The sequence below is a fragment of the Mytilus edulis genome, chromosome 7, assembly GCF_963676685.1.
Source record: "Mytilus edulis chromosome 7, xbMytEdul2.2, whole genome shotgun sequence".
Taxonomy (NCBI): Eukaryota; Metazoa; Mollusca; class Bivalvia; order Mytilida; family Mytilidae; genus Mytilus; species Mytilus edulis.
This window is the reverse complement of record NC_092350.1, coordinates 85,599,066-85,613,169: the sequence shown is the minus strand read 5'-3', so window position 1 is coordinate 85,613,169 and position 14,104 is coordinate 85,599,066. Positions and strand designations below refer to the sequence as shown.

At 36.6% G+C, this 14,104-nt stretch overlaps 1 protein-coding gene across 1 annotated transcript in view; it reads left to right on the top strand.

Moving 5' to 3' along the window:
* The window catches only part of LOC139483468 (uncharacterized), a 75,169-nt gene that overhangs the window by 17,028 nt on the left and 44,037 nt on the right, over window positions 1-14,104 (top strand). The window contains exon 3 of the mRNA XM_071267489.1: window positions 11,374-11,460. Within this exon, the coding sequence (XP_071123590.1) occupies window positions 11,374-11,460 (87 nt within the window). The remainder of the gene's footprint in view (window positions 1-11,373; window positions 11,461-14,104) is intronic.

Sequence of the window (14,104 nt, the reverse complement as noted above, 5' to 3'; positions counted from 1 at the left end):
CACAGACCACATTTTAAATCACCAATCAACACAAACAAATAATCAATGTATTTAACATGGTGTAGTCACTTGATTTACAAACATTAATCATACCAACCCACAGACCACACTTTAAATCACCAATCAACACAAACAAATAATCAAAGTATTTAACATGGTGTAGTCACTTGATTTACAAACATTAATCATACCAACCCACAGACCACACTTTAAATCACCAAACAACACGGACAAATAATCAAAGTATTTAACATGTTGCAGTCACTTGATTTACAAACATTAATCGTACTAACCAACAGACCCCACTTTAAATCACCAATCAACACAGACAAATAATCAAAGTAATTAACATGGTGTAGTCACTTGATTTACAAACATTAATCAGACCAACCAACAGACCACACTTTAAATCACCAATCAACACGGACAAATAATCAAAGTATTTAACATGGTGCAGTCACTTGATTTACAAACATTAATCATACTAACCAACTGACCACACTTTAAATCACCAATCAACACAGACAAATAATCAAAGTATTTAACATGGTGCAGTCACTTGATTTACAAACATTAATCATACTAACCAACAGACCACACTTTAAATCACCAATCAACACAGACAAATAATCAAAGTATTTAACATGGTGCAGTCACTTGATTTACAAACATTAATCAGACCAACCAACAGACCACACTTTAAATCACCAATCAACACGGACAAATAATCAAAGTATTTAACATGGTGCAGTCACTTGATTTACAAACATTAATCAGACCAACCAACAGACCACACTTTAAATCACCAATCAACACGAACAAATAATCAAAGTATTTAACATGGTGCAGTCACTTGATTTACAAACATTAATCAGACCAACCAACAGATCACACTTTAAATCACCAATCAACACGGACAAATAATCAAAGTATTTAACATGGTGCAGTCACTTGATTTACAAACATTAATCGAACTTACCCACAGACTCGTAGATATTTTTGATTTGTCATCGTAGGAAATTTGCAGTCCTGGTGGGTCATATCGAACCTTCGATCCGGCGTAGTGCAAACCAATGACAATTATCATGTCATCGATGTCGTGATTTATACTAAACACAACAGAACAAAGTGAAAACCAATGCATGCAAACTTTATAAATGTATTATCATAAAAATGTACACTTGAGTGTCGCTTATCGTGGAAAAAATCTGTGATGGAATGTTTCATCTTCAACAACAAATGTTTTTAGCGACCTTGACATGGCACGACTTTTGCATATACTCGATATCTCTCGGGATTTTCCAAATAAGTCTCTTACGATGGATAACGGCCGCGTGTTCTGATAGAAATACAAACTGGAACTCTCAAACGTAAATAAAACCTAGATAATAATAAAGTTACGACGCATAAAATAATCGTATAAGTAAAATATGCACCCAAATTATTTTGACTGATGACGATTGCACCGGCCAACAAACTGCTTGAAATGGTCAATTTGGCCGGCGGCCAGTTCTAATGGAAAACACTGTTTGATATGCTGAATCTAAACCTGTATTTAGATTTTTGATTATAGGCCCAGTTTTCTAGTTGGTCCAAATCGGGGTCCAAAATAAACTTTGTTTGATATCAACAAAAATTGAATATATGGGGTTCTTTGATATATGCTGAATCTAACCATGTATTTAGATTTTTGATATTTGGGCCCGGTTATCAAATTGGTCCACATTGAGGTCTAAAGGGTCCAAAATTGAAATTTATTTGATTTCATCAAAAATTGAATTCTTGGGGTTCTTTGATATGCTGAATCTAATCATGTATTTAGATTTTGGATATTGTACCATAATCAAGTCAGGGGCGTTACTTAAACAAGTTATTTTTTTAAGTTACTTATATAAGTAATTTTTGTTTCTAAAAATAAAAAAAATTACTTAATAGAGTTATTTTAATTTTTAATAGAAACATAGACTAAATGTAGTTTTCATGAATTTTTACATCACTGTATATCATAAAACAAAGAATTTATTCGATTTGAGAGGAGTAAAGAAATAAAGGGTTAATTTAAAAATAATGACAAAAATATGACTTGAGTAAGTTATTTTATACATTTTTGAAAAAAATTAGTAATTACACTTATTTTAGGAACATATGTGATTGATTTTGATTACAAATTATAAATAACTTCGTCTTAATTAATTCTCAAGTATCTATCTATTTATATCAGTCTACCTTCAAGATTTTGGAGGAAAATGATAATTTAATAGTCCCAAGTGACTAATCTTTGACCAAAAAGCGTCGGTATGAAAGATAAGTGCGTCAGAAAGTTAATTAGTGTTTCAGAAGAATTAGATTTTATATTTCATTGGAAAAATAACCAGATGACTGTGAAAATTTGTTAAAGTTAGTAAAATCTGTATTATTGGACACCTATAAAAATATTATTCAGAAAAGTTACTTATATAAGTTATATTTAAAATAGCCTCGTTTTCAACATTACTTGTATAGGTAATTTTAATTGTTACTTGTTTAAGTAATGCCCCTGACTGATAATAGGTAAATGTCCAATTTAAAATGTTTAAGTTTTTAAGTTTAAGTTCTTAGACCACATTCTTTCTGTGTCAGAAACCTATGTTGTGTCAACTATTTAAACACAATCCAAATTCAGAGCTGTATCAAGCTTGAATGTTGTGTCCATACTTGCCCCAACTGTTCAGGGTTCGACCTCAGCGGTCTTATAAAGCTGTGCCCTGCGGAGCATCTGGTTAATGATTAGATTTATTCTATTTCCACCCAATCAGTTACAATTATTTACCATACTTTAAGTAGTGAAGTTACCACTGTCTTGCAGCGCTAATTTGTGTTGACGTTTATTAAAGCGGCCTTTTATCTTTTTTGCAATTCATTATACAAATTATCATAATCTCTGTATATTTCCTTATGCAATCATCTGAAAAAGCTGATAACCACAACATAAGATTTCAGTAAACAGAAATATAGTTTTTAAACAAAATGAATTCAAGTGATCCATATTTTGGATTATATTTTTGCAAAATATGTGCATTAGGTTTACATTAAGGATAGAAATTTTGGCAGAGAAAAATTGGATCGTCATTAAAGTCCACGACGTGCTAGGGGTCAAAGGTCAAATGATTGTCTGAAACCATGTACGTTAAATTTCTTCTGCTATAGGGATCATTCAAATAATACATGGATATTAAATATAAAGTACCTCTACATAAATCCCACAGAGTCCCTAGTACACTACCAGTTTTATAGTACCACTACACCTACATACACTCATACTACCAGTTGTGTACTACCACCACACCTACTTACACCCATACTACCAGTTGTATACTACCACCACATCTACTTACACCCATACTACCAGTTATGTACTACCACCACACCTACTTACACCCATACTACCAGTTATGTACTACCACCACACCTACTTACACCCATACTACTAGTTGTATACTACCACCACATCTACTTACACCAATACTACCAGTTGTATACTACCACCACACCTACTTACACCCATACTACCAGTTATGTACTACCACCACACCTACTTACACCTATACTACCAGTTGTATACTACCACCACATCTACTTACACCCATACTACCAGTTATGTACTACCACCACATCTACTTACACCCATACTACCAGTTGAATACTACCACCACACCTACTTACACCCATACTACCAGTTATGTACTACCACCACACCTACTTACACCCATACTACCAGTTGTAAACTACCACCACACCTACTTACACTTATATTACCAGTTGTATACTACCACCACACCTACTTACACCCATACTACCAGTTGTATACTACCACCACATCTACTTAAACCAATACTACCAGTTATATACTACCACTACACCTACTTACACCCATACTACCAGTTATGTACTACCACTACACCTACCTACACACCTATACTACCAGTTGTATACTACCACCACACCTACTTACACCCATACTACCAGTTGTATACTACCACCACATTTACTTACACCCATACTTCTAGTTGTATACTACCACTACACCTATACTACCAGTTGTATACTACCACCACATCTACTTACACCCATACTACTAGTTATGTACTACCACCCCATCTACTTACACCCATACTACCAGTTGTATACTACCACCACACCTACCTACACACCCATACTACAGGTTGTATACTACCACTACACCTACCTACACACCTATACTACCAGTTGTATACTACCACCACATCTACTTACACCCATACTACCAGTTATGTACTAACACCACAACTACTTACACCTATACTACTAGTTGTATACTACCACCACATCTACTTACACCCATACTACCAGTTGTATACTACCACTACACCTACCTACACACCCATACTACCAGTTGTACACTACCACCACATCTACTTACACCCATACTACCAGTTGTATACTACTGTGGATTCATTTTTATTCTTGGTATACCAATTTTCGTGGATTTCGTGGGTAACAGCAAACCACGAATTTAATAATTCAACGAAGAATAATCCCGAGAAATGTGTATTGAGTCGGATGTTCATTTCCGGTTATGTTATGCAGTTCTAGTATAGTGTTGACTAGCGATAAACATATATTGTAACATAACACGTGTTTTTTATTGAAAGAAGATACAAGTATTTTGATTAAATCTATAATAAAAATATCTAATATCAGTGATAATTTACTTTTTAAAATTGATTAAAACTGTGAATGGAAAATAACTGCAAGTTGTTAATTACCGTGTCATAGTTTGGTTTACCAGTGATTAAACATCAATAGGATTAAGTACTGGGATATTGCCCGTAGGTAATATTGTTTATGACAGGAACATTTATTTTCACACCTTATACTTATATCACTGTGTATTATATCATGATTAGGGAAATGAGCTTTCAATCATTAAGTTTTGAATGCCTTATAGAATTCAGACCAGAATTTATAAATTGTAAAACAAACAAATAATTAGTTGTCTCTGTCCATTATTGTAATCGAAGTTATCAATGAACACTTTAACCTAGAATGACCAAGCGAGCTTTTTCAATGAATTCCTTCTTTTTTTGTTTTGTTTTATTATTGATCAAACCAAGGAGGTTATATGATCTCCTAAATCAAAAAGAAATCCACGAATTACGTATCTAATTTTTTGTTGTTGTAATCAGCGATCCACGAATTTACATATACCACAAAACGTCTTTTTTTCTCTATCCACGAAAATTGATACCCACGAAAATAAATGAATCCACAGTACCACAACATCTACTTATACCCACACTACCAGTTGTATACTACCACTACACCTACCTACACACCTATACTACTAGTTGTATACTACCACCACATCTACTTACACCCATACTACCAGTTGTATACTACCACTACACCTACCTACACACCTATACTACTAGTTGTATACTACCACCACATCTACTTACACCCATACTACCAGTTATGTACTACCACCACACCTACATACTCCCATACTACTAGTTGTATACTACCACCATACCTACTTACACCCATACTACCAGTTGTATACTACCACTACACCTACATACACACCTATACTACTAGTTGTATACTACCACCACATCTACTTACACCCATACTACCAGTTGTATACTACCACTACACCTACCTACACACCCATACTACCAGTTGTATACTACCACCACATCTACTTACACCCATACTACCAGTTATGTACTACCACCACATCTACTTACACCCATACTACCAGTTGTATACTACCACCACATCTACTTACACCCATACTACCAGTTGTATACTACCACCACACCTACTTACACCCATACTACCAGTTGTATACTACCACCACATCTACTTACACCCATACTACCAGTTGTATACTACCACCACACCTACCTACACACCTATACTACCAGTTGTATACTACCACCACACCTACTTACACCCATACTACTAGTTGTATACTACCACCACATCTACTTACACCCATACTACCAGTTGTATACTACCACTTCACCTACTTACACCTATACTACCAGTTGTATACTACCACCATACCTACTTACACCTATACTACCAGTTGTATACTACCACGACATCTACTTACACCCATACTTCCAGTTGTATACTACCACCACACCTACCTACACACCTATACTACCAGTTGTATACTACTACCACTCCTACCTACACACCTATACTACCAGTTGTACACTACCACTGCACCTACTTACACCTATACTTCCAGTTGTATACTACCACCACACCTACTTACACCCATACTACTAGTTGTATACTACCACCACACCTACCTACACACCTATACTACCAGTTGTATACTACCACCACACCTACTTACACCCATACTACTAATTGTATACTACCACTACACCTACATACACACCTATACTACTAGTTGTATACTACCACCACATCTACTTACACCCATACTACCAGTTGTATACTACCACTACACCTACCTACACACCCATACTACCAGTTGTATACTACCACCACATCTACTTACACCCATACTACCAGTTATGTACTACCACCACATCTACTTACACCCATACTACCAGTTGTATACTACCACCACATCTACTTACACCCATACTACCAGTTGTATACTACCACCACACCTACTTACACCCATACTACCAGTTGTATACTACCACCACATCTACTTACACCCATACTACCAGTTGTATACTACCACCACACCTACCTACACACCTATACTACCAGTTGTATACTACCACCACACCTACTTACACCCATACTACTAGTTGTATACTACCACCACATCTACTTACACCCATACTACCAGTTGTATACTACCACTTCACCTACTTACACCTATACTACCAGTTGTATACTACCACCATACCTACTTACACCTATACTACCAGTTGTATACTACCACGACATCTACTTACACCCATACTTCCAGTTGTATACTACCACCACACCTACCTACACACCTATACTACCAGTTGTATACTACCACCACTCCTACCTACACACCTATACTACCAGTTGTACACTACCACTGCACCTACTTACACCTATACTTCCAGTTGTATACTACCACCACACCTACTTACACCCATACTACTAGTTGTATACTACCACCACACCTACCTACACACCTATACTACCAGTTGTATACTACCACCACACCTACTTACACCCATACTACTAGTTGTATACTACCACCACACCTACTTACACCCATACTTCTAGTTGTATAATACCACCACACCTACCTACACACCTATACTACCAGTTGTAAACTACCACACCTACCTACACACCTATACTACCAGTTGTATATTACTACTACACCTACTTACACCCATACTACCAGTTCTGTACTACCACCACATCTACTTACACCCATACTACCAGTTGTATACTACCACCACATCTACTTACACCTATACTACCAGTTATGTACTACCACCACACTTACTTACACCCATACTACCAGTTGTATACTACCACTACACCTACCTACACACCTATACTACTAGTTGTATACTACCACCACATCTACTTACACCCATACTACCAGTTGTATACTAACACAACATCTACTTATACCCACACTACCAGTTGTATACTACCACTACACCTACCTACACACCTATACAACTAGTTGTATACTACCACCACATCTACTTACACCCATACTACCAGTTGTATACTACCTCTACACCTACCTACAAACCCATACTACCAGTTGTATACTACCACCACATCTACTTACACCTATACTACCAGTTATGTACTACCACCACACCTACTTACACCTATACTACCAGTTGTATACTACCACTACACCTACCTACACCCCTATACTACTAGTTGTATACTACCACCACATCGACTTACACCAATACTACCAGTTGTATACTACCACCACATCTACTTACACCCATACTACCAGTTGTATACTACCACTACACCTACCTACACACCTATACTACTAGTTGTATACTACCACCACATCTACTTACACCCATACTACCAGTTGTATACTACCACTACACCTACCTACACACCCATACTACCAGTTGTATACTACCACCACATCTACTTACACCCATACTACCAGTTATGTACTACCACCACATCTACTTACACCCATACTACCAGTTGTATACTACCACTACACCTACCTACACACCCATACTACCAGTTGTATACTACCACCACATCTACTTACACCCATACTACCAGTTATGTACTACCACCACATCTACTTACACCCATACTACCAGTTGTATACTACCACAACATCTACTTATACCCACACTACCAGTTGTATCCTACCACTACACCTACCTACATACCTATACTACCAGTTTTATACTACCACCACACCTACCTACACACCTATACTACCAGTTATGTACTACCACCACACCTACTTACACCCATACTACTAGTTGTATACTACCACCACATCTACTTACACCCATACTACCAGTTGTATACTACCACCACACCTACCTACACACCTATACTACCAGTTGTATACTACCACCACACCTACTTACACCCATACTACTAGTTGTATACTACCACCACATCTACTTACACCCATATTACCAGTTGTATACTACCACTACACCTACTTACACCTATACTACCAGTTGTATACTACCACCATACCTACTTACACCTATACTACCAGTTGTATACTACCACCACATCTACTTACACCCATACTACCAGTTGTATACTACCACCACACCTACCTACACACCTATACTACCAGTTGTATACTACCACCACTCCTACCTACACACCTATACTACCAGTTGTACACTACCACTACACCTACTTACACCTATACTTCCAGTTGTATACTACCACCACACCTACTTACACCCATACTACTAGTTGTATACTACCACCACACCTACCTACACACCTATACTACCAGTTGTATACTACCACCACACCTACTTACACCCATACTACCAGTTGTATACTACCACTACACCTACCTACACACCCATACTACCAGTTGTATACTACCACCACATCTACTTACACCTATACTACCAGTTGTATACTACCACCACACCTACTTACACCCATACTACTAGTTGTATACTACCACCACACCTACCTACACACCTATACTACCAGTTGTAAACTCCCACACCTACCTACCCACCTATACTACCAGTTGTATACTACCACTACACCTACTTACACCCATACTACCAGTTATGTACTACCACCACATCTACTTACACCCATACTACCAGTTGTATACTACCACCACATCTACTTACACCTATACTACCAGTTATGTACTACCACCACACTTACTTACACCCATACTACCAGTTGTATACTACCACTACACCTACCTACACACCTATACTACTAGTTGTATACTACCACCACATCTACTTACACCCATACTACCAGTTGTATACTACCACTACACCTACCTACACACCCATACTACCAGTTGTATACTACCACCACATCTACTTACACCCATACTACCAGTTATGTACTACCACCACATCTACTTACACCCATACTACCAGTTATGTACTACCACCACATCTACTTACACCCATAATACCAGTTGTATACTACTACAACTACCTACACACCTATACTACCAGTTGTATACTACCACCACATCTACTTACACCCATACTACCAGTTGTATACTACCACAACATCTACTTATACCCACACTACCAGTTGTATACTACCACTTCACCTACCTACACACCTATACTACCAGTTTTATACTACCACCACACCTACCTACACACCTATACTACCAGTTATGTACTACCACCACACCTACCTACACACATATACTACTAGTTGTATACTACAACCACATCTACTTACACCTATACTACCAGTTGTATACTACCACTACACCTACTTACACCCATACAACCAGTTTTGTACTACCACCACACTTACTTACACCAAAACTACCAGTTGTACACTACCACCACACCTACTTACACCAAAACTACCAGTTGTACACTACCACCACACCTACTTACACCAAAACTACCAGTTGTACACTACCACCACACCTACTTGCACCAAAACTACCAGTTGTACACTACCACCACACCTACTTACACCTATACTACCAGTTGTACACTACCACCACACCTACTTACTCCAAAACTACCAGTTGTACACTACCACCACACCTACTTACACTCATACTACCAGTTGTTTACTACCATCACGCCTACTTACACTCATACTTCAAGTTGTATAATACCACTACACCTTCTTAAACTCATACTACAAGTTGTATAATACTGTTACACCTACTCACACCTATATTACCAGTTGTGTACTACCACTTCACCTTACTACACCCATACTACCAGTTATGTACTACCACCACACCTACTTACACCCATACTACCAGTTGTACACTACCACCACACCCACTTACACTCATATACTACCAGTTTTACACTACCACCACACCTACTTATACCCATACTACCAATTGTATACTACAACCACACCTATGTACATCTATTACTAGTTGTACACTACCACCACATCTACTTACACCCATACTACCAGTTATGTACTACCACCACACCTACTTACACCCATACTACCAGTTGTATACTACAACCACACCTATGTACATCTAATCATAGTTGTACACTACCACCACACCTACTATTAATCACCATTAAGTACAACTACCAACTATGAGAACAGACACTCAAACCACCAACCATTTACATTTTAATCACCATTTACAGGAGACACCTCACCAACCAATCTTGCATAGTTTTCACAACAAAAATTAACCATATATACTACACTGAATATTACCACCAACCATGACTAGACACTCCAACAACCAACTATTTACCATATACACCTTTATCACGGTTTACAGCATACACCTCACAAAACAATCTTGCACAGATTTCACAAATATTACACATTCTATACTGCAATCAGCACAACCACAAACCTTGACTTTGGACACTCCAACCACCAAACCATTTACATCAATGGTGTATGTTAATCTTGAACAGCCTTCACAACAACAAAAAGCCACATACCTAAATCAGCACAACTACCAACAATTAATGACCACAGACACTACAACCGCCAACCATACAGAACAATGTAATATTTAAATTTTGATTCATTCACTATTTAAAGAGGTTTATTTGGAAAACATAAATTAGAAGAGTAACAAGATATGATTTGTTTGTATTGTCTGTCCTTTCTTGTAATAGAGGATGATTTAGAATTGGATGATAGATATCAGTCCTAGAATGTTTGATTATATTTCAGGGTGATACTCCATATGATTTGGCGGCTTCAGTACTAAATTTTGATGGTAAGAAAAAGGATAAGAAGAAAGTAGCAGACATACTAAAGGTACATTTTATGTTATAATTAACCAGTAGATAACCTTTATAAAATATTTAAAAAAAAACATCCATTCATTATTTGTTTTTTGTGGGTATCAATTTACGTGGATTGAAGAAAAGTTGCTTGACCAAAGTTGAACATCAAATTCATGGTTGACCTTTATGCACTAATTTGAATGTTGGTATTCATGATGAATTAATCAACAGTACTGGATATTTTTTTACAAACATCTTAGATTAATTAGAGAAAACAAAATAGAAAGCAATAGAAAGCTTGTCATTGAATAATTGATTTCATGGACAGATGCCTTCACATACATGAAATATTTGCAAGGTGTTCTCTCATAAAATCATACTGATGTCAATATAACAATGCAGTGTATTGAATTCGTTTGAATAAAAGCGATTATAAGATAAACGTCAGTGAGACACCACTCTACAAACATTACTAAACAAAAACAAACCAGTGGCAGTCAATGATTGCCTTCATTAGTTGACAAAGTGTCCGTAGAGTATGATAAGATGATATATTTAGGTTGATTTTTTTGTTTGATAACTGTCTCGTATGCTAGTCTGGATAGTAAAACATAAACTTATCAAATGATTGTCGAAACACTATATTATTTATTTGACAGACTGTTCAAAATATAACTTCTTTATGTGGGTGAGGTCTTCTTATGGGGATTACATGATTCAGCTGATCTGCGGAACCAAGTAAGAGGTTCTCTTTGCTAAGCGTCAGTCGTGTGTCCTTTTAACTTTTACAAAAAGTTCATCTTAAGCAAAGGGGCCAATTTGAGCAAACATAGTTGTCGTCCCTTAATTTTTAGATTCCGAATAATTCAGTCATTCTATTCTGATACCCTGCGGTAGCTAAATTAACACCTGAATGCCTAGTAAATGAAGAATCGTCGATCAATCTTTCTGAAGTAACTTAGGATTTACTCAAAGAGCGCCAATTAACCAGTAAAGAGCGCCAATTAACCTCCAGGAATCATGCCAAATTTTAATTGAAACTAACTAAATGGATACAGACTTGGCCACAATCATCATATTTTTGTTTGGAGACATTGGTATAACTATCCGACTGTGTTGGCGGCGTAAACTATTTGTATAAAGCTTTATATTTCAGAAGGTAGAACACTTGGATGCTTCATATCTTGTATGCAGATACCTTATGTTACGAAGTTTTCGTCAACCAGATGTCCATAATTTGTCCTTGGCCTCAATTTCATGGTTCAGCGAGTGCTTGAAAAAAAAATTGAGTAAATTTTGTCATGAGAAATTCTCATTTATTATGAGTAATTGGATAACTATATTTGGTATATGGGTTCCTTGCAACGTTTATATGTCTGTCAGTCAGAGTTCACCTGACCTCGACTTCATGTCATGGATCAGTGATCACGGTTAAAGTTACATGATTAGGTCTGTTTCTCAAATACTATTAGCAGTGAGTCAACTAGTTTTGGTGTATGGAATGATTTCAGTGGGTACATGTCAGTCTTCAGGTTTCATCTGACTTTGACTTCATTTTCATGGCTCATTGGTCAATGTTTAGTTTTTTGTGTTTTCGTCTGTTTTTCAAGTACTGTAAGCAATAGATCAACTATATTTGGTGTATCGAATGATTGAAAAGTGGACATGTCTGTCTGGTGGGTATCATCAGACCTTGAACTGTCTGGCAGATATTATCTAAGCTTGACCTAATTTTTATGTGCATTGGTCAATGTTAAGTTTTTGTGTTTTTGTCTGTTTTTCAAGTACTATAAGCAATAGAGCATCTATATATGGTGTATTGAATGATTAAAAGGTGTACATGTCTGCCTGGCAGGTATCATCTGACCTTGACCTCATTGTCATAGATCTTTAAAAATGTTCAGTTTCTGTAATCCTTTTAGTAAAATGTTATCTTCAAGACTTTCAACATATAATCAATGGCCAGTAAAGCAGGCGAGACATTTCAGCGTTGGCACTCTTTTTTGTTAAAATGTCCATGCTTTCCAATGTCCATTGAAATACATAGGCCAAAAATGTTACATAGAAAACAAAGTTAGTGTTACCCAAAATTGTTAATATAAATTTATACAGGAGATATTACATGTATCCTAAAATGGTGATCTTAATACATTTTTCACGTGTTTTGCTATAAACTTGAAAACTTTAATAGAAAGAGAAAATCTGTAATCAGGAGGAGATATGTTTTAAGTCAATATTGTAGAAACTGTCTGTCGTCTACTTAAAAAATGTTTGCCCTTTATAGAGGGATATAACAATGTTTACCTGTTGTGATGTTACACTATTGTTTCAGATAATGGTGAAGGTTTGGTACCATTAAAACGTTTAAACCCGCTGCAATTGTTTGCACCTGTCCTAAGTCAGGAATCTGATGTTCAGTAGTTGTCGTTTGTTGATGTGGTCCATAAGTGTTTCTTGTTTCTTGTTTCTCGTTTTTTTTTATATAGACTAGACTGTTTGTTTTTACACTAGTAATTTTTTGGGGCCCTTTATAGCTTGTTGTTCGGTGTGAGTCAAGGCTCCGTGTTGAAGACTGTACCTTGACCTATAATGGTTTACTTTTATAAATTGTCACTTGGATGGAGTGTTGTCTCATTGGCAATTATACCACATCTTCCTATATCTATTGACACTCA